The 22,645-nt window shown below is 47.9% G+C and overlaps 4 protein-coding genes and 1 long non-coding RNA gene across 8 annotated transcripts; 2 read left to right on the plus strand and 3 right to left on the minus strand.

Annotated features, from left to right (window-relative positions):
* Positions 1 to 46: 46 nt before the first annotated feature.
* Positions 47 to 2,489, plus strand: LOC108155159 (DDB1- and CUL4-associated factor 10 homolog). Of its 2 annotated transcripts, XM_017285822.2 has the most exons (4): positions 47 to 615; positions 701 to 1,070; positions 1,129 to 1,728; positions 1,786 to 2,489. In XM_017285822.2, the coding sequence occupies exons 1-4, from the start codon at positions 323 to 325 to the stop codon at positions 2,314 to 2,316; spliced, it is 1,794 nt and encodes a 597-aa protein (XP_017141311.1). In that variant the 5' UTR covers positions 47 to 322; the 3' UTR covers positions 2,317 to 2,489. The 2 variants fall into 2 exon arrangements, with proteins under 2 accessions (XP_017141311.1, XP_017141310.1); XM_017285821.2 differs by having other exon boundaries at positions 1,129 to 2,489.
* On the minus strand, positions 2,486 to 8,204 carry LOC108155158 (pre-mRNA-processing factor 39). The gene is made up of 8 exons (XM_017285820.2): positions 8,135 to 8,204; positions 7,806 to 7,906; positions 6,662 to 7,571; positions 6,379 to 6,608; positions 6,196 to 6,321; positions 4,601 to 4,872; positions 3,244 to 4,545; positions 2,486 to 3,182 (listed from the first exon to the last, which is right to left on the minus strand). The coding sequence occupies exons 1-8, from the start codon at positions 8,163 to 8,165 to the stop codon at positions 2,837 to 2,839; spliced, it is 3,318 nt and encodes a 1,105-aa protein (XP_017141309.1). The 5' UTR covers positions 8,166 to 8,204; the 3' UTR covers positions 2,486 to 2,836.
* Positions 8,205 to 8,761: 557 nt separating this feature from the next.
* On the minus strand, positions 8,762 to 9,761 carry LOC108156560. Of its 3 annotated transcripts, none has more exons than XR_004471874.1 (4): positions 9,565 to 9,761; positions 9,374 to 9,507; positions 9,146 to 9,308; positions 8,762 to 9,048 (listed from the first exon to the last, which is right to left on the minus strand). It is a non-coding gene; the product is annotated as an uncharacterized LOC108156560 (long non-coding RNA). The 3 variants fall into 3 exon arrangements; XR_004471873.1 differs by having other exon boundaries at positions 9,110 to 9,308; XR_001775116.2 differs by having other exon boundaries at positions 8,762 to 9,308; positions 9,565 to 9,759.
* Positions 9,762 to 9,897: 136 nt separating this feature from the next.
* On the plus strand, positions 9,898 to 13,233 carry LOC108156557 (serendipity locus protein H-1). Its single transcript, XM_017288082.2, has 3 exons — positions 9,898 to 11,162; positions 11,229 to 12,445; positions 12,511 to 13,233. The coding sequence occupies exons 1-3, from the start codon at positions 10,147 to 10,149 to the stop codon at positions 12,909 to 12,911; spliced, it is 2,634 nt and encodes an 877-aa protein (XP_017143571.1). The 5' UTR covers positions 9,898 to 10,146; the 3' UTR covers positions 12,912 to 13,233.
* A 23-nt stretch (positions 13,234 to 13,256) lies between these two features.
* On the minus strand, positions 13,257 to 14,463 carry LOC108156558. Its single transcript, XM_017288083.2, has 3 exons — positions 13,748 to 14,463; positions 13,515 to 13,691; positions 13,257 to 13,441 (listed from the first exon to the last, which is right to left on the minus strand). Exons 1-3 carry the CDS (start codon positions 14,000 to 14,002, stop codon positions 13,271 to 13,273), a joined length of 603 nt encoding a protein of 200 aa, XP_017143572.1. The 5' UTR covers positions 14,003 to 14,463; the 3' UTR covers positions 13,257 to 13,270.
* Positions 14,464 to 22,645: the final 8,182 nt, after the last annotated feature.

Below are 22,645 nucleotides of genomic sequence, written 5' to 3' on the forward strand. Positions count from 1 at the left end.
CATTTGTTAAACGGTTCTAGTTCAGTTCCAGCAGCAGGAAGGAGGCTATTGATTTTGTGTTAGAGTTGAGAAAACAATTCAAAGTGCCACATTTTCTAGAGAAAACCTAATATTTTGAATTAAAAAGGTGCTATATTTCACATTCTGCTGTAGTGAAAACCGCGATTGTATTTTTGTTTCGTCACGAACTGTCAGTGCATCCCTCGTCGGCCAATCGTAAAGCGACACCCAGTGGCCCCATCAAGCACTACCGTCGGCACACTTCTTGTTGGCCAACAATTTTTTAATTTTTTTTTTTGATCCTTGCGTGTGGATTATAACCATGGAGCAATATCTAAGTCGGCGCGAGAGTGGCTTCCGTTCGTGGGGCGATGAGAACTTTGTGATGCGCCGCGTATATACAAGCATGAATATGTTTAACAGCTATCACGCCAACCTGCGTCCCGACGAGGCTGGACGCAACACTGGGGCGATTTTTAATCTGGAATTCAATGCCGATGGCAACGTGCTGGTGGCCGCCACCGAGCGGAAGTGCGTCTTGGTGTTCGATGCCATCACACAGAAGGAAATCGTGAAGGTACCCGATGCCCACACTGACAGCGTCAATTGTATCAAGTGAGTATACACACAGGCATGTGGTGTCTACATATGTGCATCAAGGGGCAGGCACTACCACACACACACACACTTCCGTTCCTAGGTTCTTCGACGATCGCCTCTTTGCCACGGGCTCTGATGATTTTACCGTCGCTCTGTGGGACTTGCGCAACATGCGCGAAAAGCTTCGTGTCTTGCATGGCCATTCCAATTGGGTGAAGAACATCGAGTACTCGTCCAAGGACAAGCTGCTCGTCAGCTCCGGCTTCGATGGCAGCATCTTCACCTGGGATATTGCCTCGCACACTGAACAGGGCCTGATCTCGCAGCGTGTGTTCCATGCCAGCGGCCTTATGAGATGCCGCATCTCCCCGACGGGCGACAAGCTGGTGTTGTGCACCAGCGGTGGCTACATCATGATCATCCATCACTTGGACTTGACCACATTGCACAAAGACCTCAGTGGCTTCAGAGTGAGTACTTGAATGGGCATTGATGGGAGACTCTTGCTGTAATCTCTTGCGCTTTCAGCCTGGCATCTATCGTCTCATGCAGTTGGGCGATCAGTACATACCACAGGCGGCCAAATACGATCATGTGTTCTCGCGGCGCCAGAAGAAGAACCGCGTGGAGCTGGTCACAGATTTTCCGGAGCACAACGATGCCGAGATGATAATGGCCCTACAGATTCATCCGCACTGCCGCTGCATGCTGACGCGCAATGTGAGCTGCGACGAGCAGAGCGAGTGGACCTGCATACACGACATCAACGAGGAGGCCCCCACGGCTGATGCTGAGATTGAGGAGGAGGTGCTAGAGCGAAAATTAAAAAGACGCCACCCATCCAGCACGTCCGGTCGTGCAGCCACTGTGTCCGAGACTGCTCCAGCAACGGCTCCAGAAGGAAGCGTCAGTCAAGACGGGCCTCCGACGCGTTCGACACGCCGCATCGCGCGCGGCGGCCTGCAGGTATTCCGATATAATCCAACTGCCGGCCGTGGTGGCTCCGCCGCAAACGCACGGCATCTGCATGAGCGACGAGAAAGCTTTATACCCGACATCTGGGCAGCAGAGGTAACCGTCCAAGAGCGTGCCACGCGCCAGAATCGTGGGCGTGAGGCCAACAACCAAGTGAGTGGATATAATTTTGTTTATGCCATTAGCAGTGGAGTCTTACCATTGCGTCAGGCGGCGGCGGCCAGCCAACGCCAAGCCACTGCCTCTCTACCCAGCTCCGAGGATACCAATCCAGAGAGAAGCAGCACCAGCAGCGGGGGCAGCATTGGCGTCACCACCAACGGCACCACAGTGCGCGTCGATATCGGACGTCGTCTAGTCCCCTTTGTGGCCATGGCACCAGAACTGAACTCCAATGACCATTCCATAATGGTGAATGCCAAGAAACTCCTGTACTACGCCTCCGAGACGAACACCAAGCCGGGCTTCATCAAGGAGCCGGGCTTCTCCGCCGACGGCCGTATCATCTGCTCGCCCTACGGCAACGGCGTGCGCCTCCTGGGCTACAGCGCCGACTGTTGCGACTATCCCAGCTACAAGACTTTCGAGGAGGTCAAGCAGAGCCCGCGCCAGCTGGTGGAGCTCGCACGCATCACGGAGCACCAGGATGTAGTGCTCTGCGCCAAGTTCAGTCCCCGGGAGCCCCTCCTTGTCACGGGCTGCAATAGCGGGGAGGTGACCTGGTATCGGCCCAATCTTTAAGTTTTAAGTTTTTTAATATTTAATATTTTTTTTTTTAAGCATTTCACAGAATTTGAAAATTGCTTAGTTTTATTTAATGTAGTTCTTGTGACTCCCTTCAAGAATCTCTTGTGACTCTCTTCAAGAATCACCTCTTAGAAATACATGGAAACTTGGTGGACTGGACCGATTAATAGTTAATATCTTTTATTTCGACGCATACTCGAGGAGCGGGGGGCATACACTGTATTTGTGTGTGTGTGTAGGGGTGTGTGGGTGTGGGTGAGTAAAAGAACAATCAAGATGCAACAAATTTATCAGCGCGCACATAATGAAAAGTAACTTGTTTTTTGTGAAGATAAAAATCAATTGGGTTAAAATTTAGTTCTGGACATGCTCGATATATGGTACATAGTCGTATGTAATAGCTAAAATTGAATATAAAATTAGAGTTAGGGGATCGAAGGAGGTCAAACATCTAAACCGAGGATTGTGTGCGGGGGTGTGGTGCTCTTAGGGTTACATTTTTGAGGGACTTAGCTTAGTAATAGTTGCCATAGCCGCTCCACTGGCCATAGTTGTAGTTCCCTCCGCTGTTGCCACCGGCGCTGGCACCACCACCGCCCGATCCGTAGCCCCACTGGTTGTAGAACGAGTCGTAGGACTGCTGCTGGGGCTGCTGTTGCGCCGGATAAGCACCAACGCCGCCGCTGTTCGGCTGTCCGTAATAGCCGGAGGCCGCCAAGTTGTAGTTGTAGTTGGGGCCCCCCGCCGCTCCGGACGCACCACCGCCGTTGTTGTAGGCAGCCGCCGAGGCCGAGGATGGGCCTGGTGCAGCAGCACCGTCCTTGCTGCCCAAGGAGGTCTTGCGACTGGGACTGCTGTCGCTGGAAAAGCAAACAAAGTTATTATTAAAGAATGATCCACAATACTTTTGGCTCTCCTTACCTCTTCTTTTGCGACTCGTTGGCCTTGCTCAGTGACTGCTGGAGCGCACGCTGGGCATCTTGCAGGCCACGCGCCGTGCTGCCAAAGTCCTCGAGGAATTCCACTTTGCGCTGGGCAAAGAGCACCTTCTGCTCCGGCTCAATATCGGCGCGAGCCATGAACTTGTCCATGATCTCCACGACCTCCTTCTCGTCCACAGTCGGCCGTTGCAGGGCCAGATCGATCATCTGGAGAGCGACTCGAGTGTTGGCCGGATCGCGTTCCAGGGCCTGTTGCAGGGCAGCTAGACCCGCATCGAGATCGTGGCAGATCTTGTTGAGAAAGCGTGCATACTTGATGGCCAGGCTGCCGGCAATGGCCTTGTTCTTTGTGCTCTCGATATAGTGCTGGTAGAGCTCGCGGCATTTATCCAAGGAGCCGCGGCGACGCTCCACATTGATGCGACGATATGCCACCTGGAGGATATTGGGGCAGCGCTGCTCGAGACGCTGCAAAACATCGGCGGCGCCATCGAAGTTCAGCTGCAACTCCTCAAAGGCGGCCCACATGAGATGCATACTGGGCTTGTCCGGATGATGGATGTGACAGGCGCGACGGTAGACATCGCGGATGCGCTCAACGACACTGCTTTGATCCTCCAACGACTCCAGATAGCGGAGCATCTTCAGCCAAAACTCGTCGTACAGAGCGCAGGCGATGAGGCAGCGCTCAAACAGAACCACCACCCGCTCGCGATCACCCTTCTCGATCTCGAAGTCCAGATATTCCTTCCAGTTCTTCAGCTGGGCTCGCTCTAGGGGCTTCACATGGAAATAGGGCCGTTTGATGCCTTCCTCGAAGGACCAGCGAGCAGTGACCGCTCCGATGGTTGCCTTGTGGACCTTGCGACGCGCGGATATTACCTTATCCTTGATGACGGTCGCCTCCTCCTCGGTGAGAGTGCTAAGATCGCTGAAATCGATCTGAGACGCCGGCTTTGAAGCTGGGGGCGATGACTCGCTTTCGGTCAGATCGGTGGTACTTTCTGATTCATCGACAAGTGTTTCACTACTATCTTTTGGCGACTTACCAGCCCCGCCACTGCTTCCACTTCCACTTCCACCTCCACCTCCAGACTCTTTCTTCTCCCGCTCACCCTTCGTTGCCTCCTTGGAGCTGCTGCTGCCGCTGTCCCGCCTACTCTTCGATGAGGATTTCGACGATTTGCTGTGCAGCCGGTCGTAGAGTTCCTTGCGCAAACGTATGATCTCCTCATGGCCAATGCAGGCGGTAATTGTCTGCTGATTGATCACATCCTGGAAACTGCAATCAAAGAAATGGGTTAATGGTTAACCACAAGGAAGCGGCTCTCACTCACTTGTCGAAGTGTGCATTGTAGCCCTGTGTGGGTATGGCCAAGAGCCTATCGTAGATCTGTATGACGCGCTGATAGCGCTTCGAGTCGCTCTCCCAGCGCACGAAGGCGTCCCAGAGCTTGTCCGAGCGGAATTCCAGGCCGCAGGCCTTCACCGCCCGCTCGTATTGGCTGCGGATGAACTGCTCCTCGTCGCTGCTCTGCTTCACGTGCGTCAGATAGTGTATCCATAGATCCACCGACAGCGGTATGGCCTCCAGTCCGCGCTCAAACACCTACTCGATTTTTAAGCATTTTTCGGGAACAATTTTGGGTTTGATTTTTTATTTTTTGATCGATTGCAGAGGAGAAATATAGGAAATTTTGTATAGTTCATAAATCAACGGTTGTGGTAGCTGTTGGCACTTAAGGGCTATCTATCGTATCTTTTGGATGTAGATTGAATGGTGTTTCGAGCTTAGGAGCTAACTTAAGGCGACTTTAAATACAAGACACACAGACACTTTGAGCACAAAACACTTTTCCGTGTTTCCGTTTAAGATTAAGATACAAAAAAAAAAACTTCACACTGAGACTTAATAAATTTCATTTAAACGCCATTTGTACTTACTTACGGACTGTACGAGTACGAGTACGAGCACGAGATGCGATCGAGGATCAGAACACTATTTTATCAGTTCGTGTTGAAGAGGATGTAGTAGTAGGAGGAACAGTAATGCGACCGAATGCGATACGAAGAGAGGCAGTAGAGTGGCAGTAGAAGAAAAGACGAAACGAGCAAGCAGCATTCGACTAGTCGAATCAGTCTTCCAGCTTTCTCTCAGGCCGCTCTCAGAGAGGTCAAAGGGTGACCAAAGGGTGTGGTGTCTAAACTGATCTAAGCTACAGGACAACGAGCGGGTGTGTGACTATGTGCGACACAAACGGTGAGGATACTGCTACGGTACTGCTAGGATATCGTTGAAGCTACAAAAAGATCCCGACTTAAGCCACGGTAGGCCGAAGCTTTGGAATACCCTTGCAAATAGCTAGCATTCAACAAGAAAAGATTTTCTCTTGGGTATATAAACAAGTTTTAAAGGTGCAAAACACGGTAAGCCAAGGAAAGAAACAGGTAGAGCAGACTACTTTTTCATGGAATCTGTTAAGGGTGGGTATTCCATTTAGGTTAATAGATGGACAAGACCGAGCAAGACAGAAGCAGACCCTCTGTACCTCTCAAATATAAAGGATAATGCTCTTTTGCAAGGATATATTGAAGTGTTGTTGAATTTGAGGGAATGAAACTGCAACAGAAATCAAATCAATTGTGTTTTAACTATCCAGATAGTGTTACAGTCTCATTCCCGAAGCAGACCCTAACTGGAGGCTAAACTGACGGCTAGACTGTTTTGTTTTTTTTTTGTAGATGGTTGCATTTATTGAATGTATATTTTGTTTCGTTTTGTTGTTTATTCGGTAATAATAATCATAATAAATTGCATTTAACAACAAATATCAGTATGGAATTTCAATTGTAATCGTAATTGTAAGCGTACATACAAGAAATTGCGAAACAGATTTAAATGTGTGTGTGTTGTTTTTGGGGGGGTACTCACCTTGTAGCAATTGGCCTTGAGGCCCTTCCGCTTCTCGTAGTCCGCGTACTTCCGCCAGTAGCCGTAGCAGTAGGGATAGTGCGAAAGGAATGTGTCGTAGGCCTCGCGTGCCGCCTCCGCATCGGACTGGAGCACGATGAGAGTTTAATAACAATTATGGTACATTATCTGTGGCACACTCACCTCACTATCCACATATTGCAGCAAGTATGTCCAGCCGGTAAAGTCTGTGGGATCGTCTTTGACCACCCGCCAGTACTTTTCGAGATCGGGCAACTTCTTTCGCTCCTTTTCCTTTTCTTTTTCTTTTTCCTTCTCCTTCTCTTTTTCGGCCAAGTCCTTCTCCTTCTCCTTCTCTTTATCCTTCTCCTTATCACGCTCTTTGTCTTTTTTCTTCTCCTTGTGCTCGGCGTCTGTTTGGGAAAGTATCAGGAAAATGGTTTTCTATCAGCGTTAGACGACTTACCATCTACTTTGGGCCGCTTCTCCGATGGCGGGGCATCGTTGCTCTCTGTGGTCGGACTTCCCGGATTGTACTGTTCCACGGACTTCTCCTTTGTGCTGGCTGCTTCGCTGCTCTTCTGCTCCGCATTGTCCTTGGCCTCCTCCGCCTGTTCTTTTTCTGCTTTGCGCTTTGTCGAAGTCTTCGGCTCACCCGCATTATTGTTATTATTGTTGTTGTTATTATTTGAAGGCAACTCATCCTCGGATATGACCTCCGCATCGGCGGGCAACTCGGCGCGTTGGGGTGCCGGCAGCTCTTCGTCGGAGACCTCCTCGGCATCGTTGATCTCTGGTTTGGTGGGTGGAGGCAGTTCATCCTCTGAGATTATCTCTGTGTTGACTATTGTGGCATTGCTGGTGTCGGCCTCATCACCCAGACTCTCTGCAATGGCATGATGCAAGCTGGAGTCCTCCGACGAGTTCAATTTCTCCCCATGGGGCTCCAAGGCCTCCACGTTGTAATCGAAAGCGGCCTTTTTGCTGTCACTCTCATCGTTGCCCCCAACGGAGGGCAAACTATTGGCATTATCCCCGGCCAGGGAGGCTAGCAGCGTGTCTACGCCACCCTCGGCACGACTCTCTTTGATATCATCACTCGTTTCGGAATGCTGTTCGGCCACTGTGCCAAACGGAAAGGAGGAACTCTTCTCGTCCACCCCGGTCTCTGTCGCCGCCATCATTTCGATATCATCGTCCAGCTGGTGCTGGAGATGGGCCAACTCATCGTAATGCTGCTCTCGGACAGGGGCCTCCTGGAGCGAGGACTCGCGCATTTGGTCCTCGTCCTCCTCATCCAAAACCATGGCAGTTTCGTTGCTGATGACTGTTTGTGGCAGCTGCTGCTCGGGCTCTTCCTCTTCAGAAACGCTTACCTGCAAGGCGTATTGAAAATGATTAGAAAATATTTTAGGACATCAAATGCAATGCTGTGGCGATGGCTTCGATTGCTACATCAGTTGGCCCTTGCAGAAAATCATGTGCTGTGGGGCATCATATGCGAATGGAACAACGCCACATCCGCATGAAGACATGCATTTTTTCTCATCAATTGTAGCAGGAGGAGGAGGTGACTGTGGGCTGTGTGTCTGCTGTGTGGGTGTACTGACCTGCGCGTGTCGCCTGGATGTGCGCTTGGAGGTCCTTGTGGACACTGCAAGAGCCGGTGCTGGCGGTGATGTGGCCTTTCGGCCGGAGCGTGTGCGGCGACCTGGAAAAATAGTCAACCTTTACGTTAGTCCATGCGGTTTACATAAACTGTACTCGATGTTGTGGTTTTCACTGCCGCGTGATTATCTCTCGTTTCGCTTTATCTTTATTGCTTTTCTTCCAAAAACACTCCGTATGCTATGCTCAACGTTAACGATTAGCTGCTGACTAGTTATTTGCACATTAGACTAGAACTGCGGCAATTATTTGACACAAAAATAAAATTTACCTTCCATCAAAACGTTTTCGCCGGACGCCATATTTAGTATTAGACACTAGAATTTGTCGATAAGATATACGGTCTGACCCTCAGAAATATACCGAAAAATACCGTCTCATTTTCAAAATATACCGTAAATATACCGATTGAAAAAACGAACTTAGCCCACTTGAGCCCCCTCTATTTAAACAGTTCAGCGACTTGAGGTGAATGTCGGAAAACCATTATGTTATATAAGTTTGCATGCCACTTTTCTTTTGAACTTAAAAAAACTCCCCATATCTTTCACTTGAACTGCGCTAAAATTATTCGATTTTCTTTATTTTCGGTGGAATATTAAAATACCTCTTTGGTCCACAATGGGCTAAGAGTTCTCCGTCAAGGATTGAAATCCATATTCCTCCATTTTGATATTCGATTTGATATTACTAGCTAGCTAGAGCTTCATTATCTGGACACATAATTATATCCAATTGATAGATAAATTTTCTAGAAGATATGCATATTTTAAGGACTCCTTGTCTAAAACAAGGTTTAAGCAAAAAAAGTGACAATTTTGATATTCCGTTGAATAATGCTGGCTAACTAAATTTCTCAATTAGTTTTACCCCATTGATGAATCAATTTTCTCCAAGATTAACTTCTTTTAAGTACTCCCATTTATTGTATTTTGACCAAAACACAGTTTAAGCAAAAGAGCTCAACAAAGAAACAGTCGCAAAGTTGTCGCGACAATGTTGCTGGTATTTGAAGACTTGTTGCTTGTCAACCGGAGTATGGGCATTTGTATACCCTATTTCGTTAACTGAATATGAAGATTATCTTTGAGCCACAAAAATCAGTGACATAATACTGGTCGTCATCATCAAAGAGAGGTTTTTGGGAGGATTGCATGCGAGATGTGCATGGAAACAAGGGTTTTCCTGTGGAGTGGGATCAGGGGATTACACATGTGTCCAAAGGATCCCCATATTCGTTGTTTACTTGTTCATTCCATCGATTCGCTTGCCAGGGGCATACTAGATCATATGGGACTGCTAGTCCAGGGCCAGCGACGTGACTCCTCCCAGCTCTACACGCTCATTTCCATCGACTCGGGCTCGAATGATGGCCTAATGGTTACCGACATATGTCGAGAAGAGCAGACGCCTCGCCTTCATGGCATGCACGACAATGTTGGGAGCTAAAAGAGGAAACGTTTTAGAACACAGCTGAATAGAAGAGACAGCTGGGCACGGATATGCTTACCGGTCGTAGCTAGTGGGATGTATGGCACGTCCTTGTCGGCGCCACATTGACTGCACGGCTGGCTTTAGGACGATGGTGTTTACAGTAGCCAGTGTGGGTCCCAGTTTCCAGTCATACTTCAGCGATAGTCTGCTCTGTGGTCAGATTAATGGTTTGAAATGTGTTGCCCGATTTGCTCTTGTGTCATTTACTTGTTGATGAACAGTCAGTGTAGAGCACCTCCGGGGTGGCCTGGGGCTGAGGCAGGGCGGAGTAGTGGGCCACAGCTACGGCAAAGGGCGCCGCAGGTCTTCAAAACCGCCGTTAACGGGAAAATCTTCCCACAAATCTAAAATAAAGAATACTTTGTCTTGTTCCGCAATTGAGATGGCAGTGCTTCGATAAATCGCGACAGCTGAACGCTGTCACAACCAGCTTCTCAATATCGATGCTGTTATCGATGCTCTCGTGCGATAGTATGCGCGCTATCGATAGATGCTGAAAGCAGCCCTGCCAGAGAAGCATCTTTTCCAACACTGAGCGCAAAATGGCGACTCAAGAATCGTAAGCGTGACAAAAACAACAAAGCCGAGGCGCATTTCACAATAATTAAATGTTTTTTGTGCAATTCGTGCGTACGTTTCCCCGGAAAACAACCAGAAATGTGTGAATCAAGGACCCAGTGACAGTAGAAAGTGGGCCAGTGCTAGAAATTCACCAGCGACAGCCAGAAATCAGACAGTTTGGCAATTGAAAACGCCGACCGCATAACCTGTACGTGTACGTAGTGGCGAATGGAGTGTAAAGGAAAAGGCAAGAGAATGAAAGAAGAGGCGCCAAGCAAGAAATTGCCGCCTAAAATGTATGGCGGGGACTGCACCCCCACCAAGGCGGCACACGACGAGATTCTCAGCTCCCTGCTGCGCATTAACAATTTCGATTCGATATCGAGCATCAAGGATGAGTCTCTGGATATTGATCTATCCGCCTGCGTGACCATCAGCTCCGCGAGCCTCGTCAACGGCAACAGCCTCTCGTCCACGGACTTTTGGCGCGTGCTCGACGAGAGCGCCCAGAACAACACGGAGCTCAATCTCTCCGCCGACGTGTGCCGCGATGACCTGGTGGCGGGGCCCAGCGCTAGCATCGTGGCCCGTGATCTATCCAGTGACAATCACAGCTCCGAGTTCAATGTGACTTTCCTGCGGCCAGAGCCGCCGAATGCCTTCACCAATTCCCCCTTCAAGAAGACTTCATCCTCGACCTGCACGACGCCGGTGAAGCTGTCGCCGGAACAGATGCACATGCAACTGATGCCCCAGCCGATGCAACGCAAGCCCAAGCTGCCGGCGGCAACGGCAGTGCGTCTGAAGGTCTTCAAGGAGGAGCCGCTCGAGGAAAGGCCGCTGCCAGAGCTCAAGCCACTCAATGTGGTAACCAAAGTGGAGGTCTGCGAGTCGGATTACATGCCGCCAGCCTTTACCATCTTCCAGCAGCCGAAGCCGGTGGCGACGACGTCCGGAGAAGCGTCCAGCATGCCGCCGCCAATATCGACGGATGGCAATGCGAAACCCTTCGAAGTGGATCCTGTGCCACTTCACAAGTGCCTGGACTGTAATGGCCTGCTGCTGGAGAGTCCCGAGGAGTTGAGCAAGCATGAGGCGGCCGGCCATCGCCTGCGCATGACATACAAGTGCAACGAATGCCAGCGCGACTTTGAAATGCTCGCCGGCCTCAAGAAGCACCTCAAGACGCATCGCACCGAGGGACGCAAGGACACCTGGAAGAAGTGCCCCGACTGTGGCAAATGGTAAGTACCCATGCTATAGCTCTGCCCCAGATCCCACTCTAATCGGCTCGCTTATCCCTCGTTTAGCCTCAAATTGGGAAGCATGTGGATGCACCGTAAGATTCACAGCGACAACAAGAAGTATCAGTGCGATATTTGCGGCCAAAAGTTTGTGCAGAAGATCAATCTGACGCATCATGCACGGATACACTCATCGGAGAAGCCGTACGAGTGCCCCGAGTGTCAGAAACGCTTCCAGGAACGCTCCCATCTGCAGCGCCATCAGAAGTACCATGCCCAAACGCGTTCCTATCGCTGCGAGAAGTGCGGCAAAATGTACAAAACCGAGCGCTGCCTCAAGGTGCACAATCTGGTGCACTTGGAGCAGCGCCCCTTCGCCTGCACCGTCTGCGACAAGAGCTTCATTAGCAACTCGAAGCTGAAGCAGCACTCGAATATCCACACTGGGATGCGACCCTTCAAGTGCAACTACTGTCCGCGGGACTTTACCAACTTCCCCAACTGGCTGAAGCACACCCGTCGCCGCCACAAGGTGGACCACAAAACTGGCGAACACCTCGAGAACATTCCCTCGTATTGCTCGAAAAAGTCGACCACCAGCAAGGCACAGAAAGCCGCCGCAGCAGCTGCAGCGGCAGCAGCAACAGCCGCAGCGAATGGGGATGGAGATCCTGGGGCCTCAACGGATGGCAAAGCCAAGTCCAGTCCTGCAGCAGCTGCGACGGCGCCACCGCCAGTGAAACAGGCTCGCAAAAAGAAGCAGCCACAGCAGGCCACCCTGGCCGCCTTGGGCATCACCTTGCCGGCGGGCACTGCACTCCAACAGGTGCACCCGGCGCCCTCAAAGGCCTCACAAGGATCCCAGCAGGAGCTAACCACTGTATTGGTGACATTGCCGCCTCCACCCCCCAAGCAAGCGAAGACCAAACGCGAACGCAAACAGCCGGCACCCAAGCAGCTGCAGCAGAAGCCACAGACACAGAAGCAAGCCCAACTCCAGGCCCTGATGGAGCCCATCGCTTGTCCCACGCTGCCGCATATTAAGAAGGAACCAGTGCATCCACAGGGCCCGTTCTTGGATCTGCACGGCCTCAGTCTCACATCGGCCGAAGAACTGATTATGGAACAGGCCCTAGAAATGGAAGAGTGCGGACTGTATGATGCGCCCAATTCCAATACGGAAATGGGAACATCGGACAATGCCATCTCCGATTCGGCTGCAGCCCTGCACTTTCAGATCAAGAACGAGCTGCCCGACGAGCTGCTCCCAGATGAAGAATTTTGTAAGTTAAAAATGATCCTCCCCGTAACGAAAAATGTTTGTAATTCTCGCTTCTCCTGTTTGCAGTGCCTTGTAAGCCCAGCGATCGCCTAGCTTGCCCCTCACTCGAGTCGTCGCCGTTCTCATCCCCTGCCTCCATGGAGCTGACTGCCGTCTCCTCCAACAATGGCAATTCGCATGCGGGACCGGTGCGCTCTGGGAACTACTATCTCCCAGCCTTCACGCTAAATGCGCAGGGAAAGCTGAGCCACACGTCGCACAGCTCCCCCTCCTCGGGTCTGTCGGTGAGTGGGACGACGAGTGTGTCGGCCGCCTCCACCACGGTGTCGATGGTGAACGTGCCGCTGCTGGTGCGCTCGAATCAAATGTTGCCTTCGGTGGATACATTGCTCTTCACCACACAGACTGGCGGAAGTCGGTTCTTTACCGGAAAGTCGGCGACCACGGCCACGTCCCATCTGACATGATCGGGCGGCGGCGTTTGCTGCCCGCCTCAACGATAGAACGCCTCAACGATCTCCTGTGTCTTAGTTAAGTTTAGCCCTATCGACCACGCAACGACCGCTGGCAATCATATACAAGCAATGGATGAGTGATGAGTGCTTGGTCCGTAGTCCGTAGATAATAAGAGTACGACGCTACATTTGTTTAAGGATCTAGACCCTAAGCCGAGTTCAGAATAGCCCCTAAGATGGATTGAGTGTATATATAAACCATTCTATATACATATATTATATGAATATGATTTATGATTTGTACGCTTCACACCAATAATAAATTTCGTACATATTTTTAGTATAAAAAACAAAAGAAAACAGGAAACAACTCAAACTTTGTAAATGTCGCCTATAATCTCGAAGCAGATGTTCGGTAGGCGACTGGCCCCGCTCTGATCGAAAGCATTGAAGCGGATCCGGGCTTTGTAGCGTCCATTCCGGAATGGTCCCGAGGTGGAGGCCCTCAAGGACAGCATAAACGGCTCCAGCTGTAATTTCGTCTGCAGAAACACACAAAACATACATTTGGAAATTCGGAAATATTTTTCAAACAGAATGGAGGGAGGCACCTACACCAGGGTAAAGGACACATTTATCCTTTACATCTGCGGAATTCGTAAAGTGTTGGGTCCAGAACTTGTACCAATACTGCTTCTCGTCGTACATGCTCTTGCAAAAGTCCTTCGACACCAAGGAGAAGACGGTGGACTGCCAGGTGCCTCTGTCGAAATAGAGAAGGGTAATGGACATCTATAATATGGTGGGAATAGTTTGAAGTTGGCATTACGAGGAGCCCTCGACATCACCTCCACACGATCTTCGGGTTGAATATTCCACGCGCACGTCATGCTTCCTGCGATGTTTACACCGTCCGCATTCATGCTTCTATTTAAGTCTGACAAGTCGAACATGCCATGCTGATTGAGAGTGCCTTTTGCCTGATTCGGGCAATCACTGAAGATTTTCTCATCGGCCACCAAAAGTTCGTAGGTCCCTGCACTCGAATGGCCAACGATCGCCAGCAGCAGGATGGCATCCAAAAGAATTACGTGTAGGAACATTTTGAAAATATGCCCAAAAATGGTAATGGCAATCTTATATATATAGCCTCCATAAGTATCGCGAATGGTCGGCAAAATAATAGTAATTATCCAGGGCCTAACCGCAAATTATAAGCCAACAGAAAAATATAGATATAATTAGTCCTAAAACATATAATTAGTCACTACAACTAATGTCCAAATGGAGCGCCGTTGCGCGTGCCAGAACATCTCATTTCCATTTGATCTGGTTTGATGTACAGGGCATGGCCTCAGCGTCAGTATCTTCTAGGCATGCGATGCGGGAACTGCAACTGTCAGACCACAGACTGGAGATTGCCTAGCCCTGAGGGTTGTTCCACATACTCGTACGACTATATATGTACCCTTGCAGCCCTTCTCTATGGCTGCTCTTGTTTCTGCTACTGCATCAAGCGACACTCAAATGGCTGCATATCAAAGTCAGAGGCAAGCAGCAAAGCGCTTAAACGTATCGCCCTTTGAGGCTTCTCTCGCCCAGAAGGGGGTTGGTGGGCTTCAATGCATATAGGGGTTCGGTTCTATATAAGGGTGAGGCCCAGGGGCGCCTTCACTTGTGGCCTCTTCTCTGACTTTAATGGGGAGGGAAATTGCATGTTTTCTTTGTACTTTTATAACTCTTGACTAGATTATTGAAAGTGAATATTGAAATGCTGGCAGCTCTTGTTTAATCTATAGATTTATACCCACAAGTTCCGGAATGAATACCATACCTATGTATACAAGGAACCTATGTATGTGCTATGTGGCTCCTTTTTATTTTAGAAATTTATTACACCCTTGTGGCCCCAGCCACCCCCAACGACAAACGACAGCGACGACAGCATAAAGCTTGCAGACATCGTCGGAGACCGTTGTGAAATATTGCCTTGTTGACATTATGAGGCATATTCGACAAGCCTGGGAATAGCAGGAACTTAAGAAATTGATTTGTATATGAGGGCAATTGAAACAGAACTCAAGATGTGATTTTCCGCCACATACTCCGAACGGATATCAAGATCAATTTTCGAGCACTAAAAACACATTGATTTTGGGGGGCACTTTGTTAGGCATAAGGAATATTAAGGTTTACAGAAACGATTTTTATAAACGAGGGAGCTTAACCCCTTCTCGGATGCGGGCATAAAAGGGATACACGGCGGGGACAGGACATACGGCCGAGGCAATGGGTCTGGTCTGGTCTGTTTTTGAGCTCCGCACACGACGTGCGCTCTGACAATGTCGCGACAACAGAAATGACAGCATAATAATAATAAAAGGGAATAAAGCACAAGCACACAAACATACACATACACACAAGGAGTGCTGGCATGTGGCATGTGTGGCGGTGGCAAGAGCGAAACAACAACAACAACAACAAGGGGGACATGGGGAACAGCGATAAATATCGAATGGCATAAATAAACCCGTGTGTTTTGGGTTCGTGGTAGTATGGGGATAGCCAGGAGCGGAGTTGTCAGAGGGTTTGAAAGGATTGTGAATAGAGGAAGAAAGATGTGGTACGCCTTGAGTACTTTAAGGATTCCATAGATCAAGTGTGTGTCAAGTTTTTGAGGCCTTTTGAGCTGTGGAAACCGTGCTCCTTAAGAGGTTGTTATTATAATTTGCATCTACCCGTTTACTTATGTATCTGCACATTATCAAAGACTATACAATACCAAGATGTCGCATGAGCGACCAAAAATCTGTTCTATGGCGGGTCCTAACATTAGTACCCAAAAGGCACGAGGGAGCGCGCGGGGTTTCAATTCCCTTTTCGCCTGTACTTCGTCTCTACCACGACACCGCTGCCCATCGGTTTCGTCTGTTCGGCAACAGCACCGTCGAAGCGGTGTTCGCGGATCGCCGATGTCTTTGGAGCGGCACAGTGGGACCTTTGGCCGTCTCAGCTTGCTAAATTAGTTAGTTAGTCAATAAATATTTGCACACTGAAAAAATGTTAAACTTTGAGTGCTTATATCTCCTAAACTTAAACTATCTTGAAAATTCGATTGGAAAATTCTCTATTAGATGCGTACATTAAATTTATCTAAAGCACTCATACAATTTTTTGACTTTTTCGGCTGAGTCCCCACTGTGCCGCGCCAAAGACATCAGCGACCACGCTGCCCTACGGTTTCGGCACGCAATCACTGACATGCTTTCAGTGCGCTTGTGTGTGAAGCTAAAAGCCGTATATGCTGCGGGCGAAACCGGTTTATGGCCGGGCCGACCTAGGACATACACACATATACACAACTACAAGCATATTTCTGGGTTGGCTCGAGCTCGTGCTGACCGAGGCATTGACGAAGCCGAGTAGCACTTCGGAGGCGAAGGTAGCGTAAAAGAGAATTGAAGTACTAGCCCCGCGCGCCCGTACCGTGAAGCATCAAACGAAAATTGAAAAAGCATTTGTTCCTCATGCGACATCTTGGTATTCTATAGTCTTTCACATTATCTAATGACCTAGTAAAGACCTCCACCGAAGTTTGTTAAGTGCTGATCACAGGCAGACACTCAAACCGACCGAGGGGCGCTGCCACAGGACGCGTGATAAGGTGAATAACCTTTGCTTTTGAAGTCGAAAATTGTATCAGATGGGTATCTATAAGAAATGAAAGCCCAAGTGCTTATAATGGTTTCATGAATATTTATACTTGTTACAAAAAATGATACGAATATCATTTGTTTGTATCTTATTTGTATATCCATTGCCTTGAATTATTCTAGAATTTCGAGCAGGTACTTTAACTAATATCCTGGCCCCACAGGCCTCCCCATGGCGCCCATGGCGCCCCGCTCCTGGTCGCGACGAAAGAGTTATATACCCACAAGAACAAAAACAACAACAACAACAAGTGTATAGCCCGCTAGATGGCGGCAAAAGTGAAGATGGCGGCTGGCGTCAGTTTGTCGACGCTTGGCGCGTTTTGTAAATATTTACACATGTAGCCGTTACCTGTGATTGTACCCCCTTTGTATGCATGAGTGTGCGTGTGTGTGTGGAGTATCTCTGTGTGTCTATATAAATTCGCAGACAATTGTGTGTGCGGTGCGAGTGCGCGTAGGTGGCAGTTTAAATATTTGCCGCTTGCCTTTCTACTCGTAAAAGAAACCATTGCCCGCTCTCAGGGGCTCTGGTGTCGTTCACGAGAACTGCTCTGTCTGTCGATATTTTAATTAAGTTTATAATGATTACTGCTTAAGCAGGCACTGGCCGAACATCTGCATACACACATGTCTGTGGGTGTGTCTGTGGCTTTGTGTACTTCGCCGTATTTGGGGCGTGTTGCCGCCCTCGCATCTGCTATATCGTCTGGGGCCCCCGTTGACTGCACAAAATCAAAGCCAGCAGAAAGCAATAACAGAAGGGGCACGTGACTTGTATGCCATATTGAATTATTTGTCTTTACGGTTTAAATGTCGCAGTGCACATGCAAAGGACACAAAACACAAGCACATACGTTGATATCCAGAGTAAGAGGACACAAAATAGGGCACACTGAGAGAAAGAAATTATCAATATGTATATGAATATGTATATATTGAATATATGTATATGGCTTTGCTGGTCTATTCACTTTGGTCCTTGATTATTCCCAGTCTCCTACCTAGTTCTCATACAGCTTCATTTCTCAGTGCATACATCAAAGTGTGAGCAGAACAACAGCCACTTTTTGCGCAAAAATTGAAATTGTTACGAAAATATGGTTTGGAATTGACGTTGTTGTTGTTGTTGTCGTCGTTGGGGTCGCCTCTGCTGCTCCTGCTGCTGTTGCTACGTGAGGGGGCGTGAGTCAATCAGGAGCAGCCACAGTAACAGCCTCCGACACACAATGGGTATCCCGCGTGCGAGTGACTTAAAGCATTGTCTCAAAAAAAAAAGAAGAAAAAAAAGCAATGGCTTTCATAAAAATTTTGAATGAGAGCAGAAATAGCCACAAAGGCAGGCGGGTGGGGCGGCACGATAATACTTAAATTGAGGAGGAGGCGCAGCCGAGGGTCGTGTCTGTGGCGGACATTCAAACAATTTCCCAATTTCGTTTCATATTGTTTATTAATTGATTTTGTACGTATTTTAATGGTACTCGTACTTCGTGAAATGCCGTGTCTGCGTCATGCGGTTGCTGGGTGTGTGAGTTTTTTATTCGCTTCCCCCCATCATCATTTTTCATGCTCGTCCACGGCGGATCCATGGGGCCCTGATATAAAGATTTCTGTCCCCATCTTCTGATATTTATTCTATCTGTTTTGTTTGCATAAATCAATTTATCAATTTCAAAGTTGCCATGGCAGCTCCTTGGCTTGTTGCTGTTGCTGTTGCTGGGTGGGGTTTGTGTCGCGCTGGCGAGTTTGTAAACGCTTGTCAAAGTGTTTTGCTTTTTGCCAGGGCCAGTGCCAGTGCTAGTGCCAGGGCTCCGATGAAAATGCAAATGCACTTTCAAGTGCAACTTCCCGGGCAGCCAGACGCAGAGCCAGGGAGAGGGAGCCACAGGGAGTGGCAGAAAGTGTGGGAAAAATGCACGGAGACAGACGGCTTTCGACTGCGAATGCGAAATGCGACTGGAAGAGCGAAACCAACTTCATTTGTCATTTTGTCACATTAACGCAATGGAAATGCAATATGCTAATGTCAAATTTTATGAATGAGCACAAAAATATTTGCCATTGCTCTGCGAATAAATATTAAAGCAGCAAAAATGGTGCGCAGAGGAAAAGAGGTGTTTTAAAATTGGGAATAAACTCGTACACGTCGATAGAAATCTGAGCAAAGGTTTAAAGAGAGGAAAATATCGTAAGTTGGGAATGTTTTTGCGGTTTAAGAAGGTATGTTGTGGTTTTGAAATTAGCCTGAACGATGTGGAGACTCCAGAGCCCATTGTGGATGGTGGGACAGCTGGGAATTCCCCTAGAAAAACCAAGGAAATTAAGTTCTAAGACCATTCTACTACAAAGCAACGATTGTGCGGCAAAGAGCCCAAGAGGAATCGATTGAAAATTCCCTATTACTATTAATAAGATACGCATATTGAGAATTGTTGCAAAATTCGAGAAGCTTTCCGGTCGGTCTTGGTTATGACTGAATATTCTATATCAATATTATCTTTAGACCTAGATATCTTAATAATTTAATTTTAGACGTAATGTCTTTCCCCATTTAAGCGGAAATATTACCGTTTGATCTGGAACAGAGAAAACAAAACTTCTTAAATTGACTATCGAATTCAGGCCCCACCAAAAGTTGGGACTCACAAATTGCCACAAACTCTGCGACTGACTAATACCCCCGCCATCTACAAAAGCCCTTTATCCTTCACACCAATTACCCCCTAACCATGGCCAGGACCAGCCCGAACCGAACCGAACCGAACCACCGCCAGCCCGTATCCGCTTCCGGAATGGGTTCGGGCTGGTGGCTGGTGTGCCCACACAATTAACGATTCATATGGCACGCATTTAAGTTTTGCATTCCAAGTGAGCCGCAAATCTTGTGCCACGCTTCCTTGGGTCCTCAAAAAGCCAAAAACTCAAAGTCAACTTCAAGCTAAAAGATGTGTGTGGGAGTACGAAGGGAGTACATGAGCGTGTGTGTGTGTGTGTGTGTGATTGAGAAATCAGCTTTTCATTAACCCATAGATACAGAGGGAGGAAATAGTGGTGGCGCCGCAAATTGAGAGCTTCTCTCAGCCGAAAACTTTTGAAGGACGACATTTCTATTCATTAGTCGTAACCACACATACATACGCACAGACACACAAACAGAAGACATGAGATGGGGCATTGATTTGGAGTCATGCCTCCATTTTGTTGCCAAAAAGACGTACGCTTTATTAGCCCGATGAAAAGTTAACTAAACTTTGCGTTTTTTGTTCCAACATTTGGCAGCGCCCAGGGCCTCCCAAGTGCCAGTCCCATAGTCCCCAGTCCCCGGTTGAATCTGTTTTTTGGGTTTGCTCTTGACATACTATGTACGAGTTCGCACGAGTATGTGGATCTACGTATACGTATCGCTCCCTTCTAAAATATCAATAAATTCAATTAAAACTATTTTAAAAGGGGTTAAAAGCCACTGCTCCATCGCCTCATTCTCATCCTCAGCACCAGCAGCCCGCCGGCTAAATGGGAAACTTCCATTTGCTAAATGAACTTCCCGATGGCTAAGCGGAAACTTTTTCCACCCATGCGGAAACAGAGAGACGGCTGCTACAGGTCTCCCATTAACAGAGGCTGTACGAGGATTAGCAGAGACTGTTAGCGGCGGACATGGACTGTTAGAGGCTAACATTCTGTAAACAGCTATCCCCCTCCAGCGGGGTAGCTTTCGAACAGGAGAAATCAGGGGGAGACTGTTAGCCTCCCTTCTGTTAGCCGTAACATGGCACTGTTGCAGCTCTGGTATGGTTCTTTACAGCGACCTTTACTGTTGAGGGCTTTCTCTACAGAAGTCTGTAATGTTGTAGCTCTGCTGTGATATGTGGAGTTCTGTTGCCACTCGGATTTCTCTGTCAAGGACTTGCTTTGTCTGCTAAATACGAGAATGTTATTGGGCTTGAATACTTGAAGGACCTGAACCTCAAGGTCCTCAAACGTGAGGACTCTAAAGAGTTATTTAAATATATTTTCTATAGATTTAATTACCAAAATCGTAAATTAGCTAAATTTTCCATGAGGATTAATAAGCTATAATAATAAGATTAATAAGAGATGCTAAAAGTTACTTTATACAATCGAAGAGTTCATCATGGAAGGACTTTAAAGAAGGACTCCAAAACAGAATTATATATTTAATAGATTCCTGGAAAAGAATAACCTTTTAGGGAGTTAAAATCGTATTTTGGGAAAGCAGATTGGCGAAACAATCTTACCAAGGAATCCCAAGAGTGTTATCTTCGAAGTTTGTGGAGGCCTTTCGAGTATTAACACAGAAATGAGGACGTTTGCTAGTACATTTTATCAACACGAAAGATTGAGGGATGAAGTGTCCTTCAAATTGGGTATTGTTCTACAAAGAGCTCTTGGCGGAGCTCTAATATAGAAATGTGAGGCTGACGACTTTTATTTCTACGCAAAGTAAGGTGGAGTGGTTCATTAATTGAAGAAGTCCAATGTTATAAAAGTTATTCACTAAAAGCGTCTTCTCATTGAAAATGCGTAGAATAGTACTTGTAATGATATAATTTTTCAAAATTATTTGAACAATCACTCAAAGTGCAGTTCCACTTGGCTGAGGTTAAGCTCCCAGCCCCCAACAGACGAGACGCCGAGTATGCTCTGGTTGTGTGAGGCATCGAGTGGCTGGCTGGCGGCACATTGCTGCACTCCTACATCGCTTACACTCAAACTTATTAAATGCCATAATTCTTGGGGGAACTTTTGAATGTTTGAGTGTAATTACAGACACGCGCTGTGCCCTCTGGTTGGGCCTTGGTTAAGAGTCTTGCCATAAAAATAAATAAACGCCGTCAGGAGTGGCGCACATTTCATTTCCAGATACAAATGACAGTCATTAGCCGGGAATTACTTTTCGTTCGCACTCGCACTCCCACTCCCAGTCCCAGTCGTATTCGTATTCGTATCGCTCCCCGTTTTTAGGTCCGATCCCGAGACCCAAAGTCCCGCCTGCCGCCTCCCGACTCCCGACTCTGATTCGGGGCAACTTTAAAGTAATTGCCGGAATGGCAAATGAAATTTGAAGCATTTTCTATATGAAAGCAAATCAAATCACTTGCAATGCGCTTAATTTGCCGCACAATGCACGAATGCCAAAAAGTGCAGGGGGTAGTGGGGCGAAGAAAAATGCGAAAAAGACAGAAAATCAAGATACGAACTGAGGCGAAAACGAAAGCAAACTTGCCAAAAGAGAGAAATTGCTTTGGCATAACTAGGGGAAGTGCATAAAAATGACAGAGATTGTACTCCGGTACACTTGTATTTGCAATTGAGCGCACAAAAATTTTCATAAATTGCATCAATTTGAAGTCGAGCAAACGGGGAAGGACAAGGGATTGCTAGGTGGGTAGGGGCCCGTCCTGCGCTCGTCCTCCGTTCGTCTCCTTTTTCATGCCAAAGGTAAGGGCTTCTCGATGTTGATTCTCCTTTTATTTTATTTTTTTTTTTGTGTACTTACCCTTAAAGAGGGTATTATGATTTTGGATAGAAGAAAGAATGTACAATGCAATTGGCAGCAGAGTCAATGCGTTTCTAGGGAAACTACTATTTATTTGAATATTCGCTGTGTGAAGGAAGGATCCTTAAGGGTATGTTTAGCTTCGGCTCCCAGAGATACCCCTACTTTTCAGTTCTTTGAAAACAGTTTTCTCCCTAGAGCCAGACACACACACACACGTGCAGGAAATCCTGTTGCGTCCCTCCTGGCACCCCACTGACTGCTACAAAGCGGCATATTATTTTTTATGATTTGATTTCCCTTTTTATATCGTGCCAGTATCCGTCGCGCCCCTCCGTTCCAACCCCTCGCCAAATGAACTCTAAAACGCTGTTGATTGTGTATTGAGTTACTGAGAATAGCAGCACAGCACTGACGGCAGCACATTAATAGAATGCGAAATCATGTTTACAACTTGATTGAACTCATCAGCATCGGGCCATCAGTCAGTCAGTCAGACCTCTAGTCTGTCG

The sequence above is a fragment of the Drosophila miranda genome, chromosome 2 (genome assembly GCF_003369915.1).
Source record: "Drosophila miranda strain MSH22 chromosome 2, D.miranda_PacBio2.1, whole genome shotgun sequence".
Lineage (NCBI taxonomy): Eukaryota > Metazoa > Arthropoda > Insecta > Diptera > Drosophilidae > Drosophila > Drosophila miranda.

Bases quoted from the DNA above. Each gene is read 5' to 3' on its own strand.
- LOC108155159 (XM_017285821.2), top strand. From the start codon at position 323: ATGGAGCAATATCTAAGTCGGCGCGAGAGTGGCTTCCGTTCGTGGGGC. The intron at 616-700 runs GTGAGTATACAC...TTCCGTTCCTAG, and splicing joins GACAGCGTCAATTGTATCAA to GTTCTTCGACGATCGCCTCT. The intron at 1,071-1,128 runs GTGAGTACTTGA...TTGCGCTTTCAG, and splicing joins AAGACCTCAGTGGCTTCAGA to CCTGGCATCTATCGTCTCAT.
- LOC108155158 (XM_017285820.2), bottom strand. From the start codon at position 8,165: ATGGCGTCCGGCGAAAACGTTTTGATGGAAG. The intron at 7,907-8,134 runs GTAAATTTTATT...CTATTTTTCCAG, and splicing joins CGAAAACGTTTTGATGGAAG to GTCGCCGCACACGCTCCGGC. The intron at 3,183-3,243 runs GTAAGGAGAGCC...TTGCTTTTCCAG, and splicing joins AACGAGTCGCAAAAGAAGAG to CGACAGCAGTCCCAGTCGCA.
- LOC108156557 (XM_017288082.2), top strand. From the start codon at position 10,147: ATGGAGTGTAAAGGAAAAGGCAAGAGAATGAAAGAAGAGGCGCCAAGC. The intron at 11,163-11,228 runs GTAAGTACCCAT...TCCCTCGTTTAG, and splicing joins TGCCCCGACTGTGGCAAATG to CCTCAAATTGGGAAGCATGT. The intron at 12,446-12,510 runs GTAAGTTAAAAA...TCCTGTTTGCAG, and splicing joins GCTCCCAGATGAAGAATTTT to TGCCTTGTAAGCCCAGCGAT.
- LOC108156558 (XM_017288083.2), bottom strand. From the start codon at position 14,002: ATGTTCCTACACGTAATTCTTTTGGATGCCATCCTGCTGCTGGCGATC. The intron at 13,692-13,747 runs GTGATGTCGAGG...ACCATATTATAG, and splicing joins AACCCGAAGATCGTGTGGAG to ATGTCCATTACCCTTCTCTA. The intron at 13,442-13,514 runs GTAGGTGCCTCC...GTGTTTCTGCAG, and splicing joins AATGTGTCCTTTACCCTGGT to ACGAAATTACAGCTGGAGCC.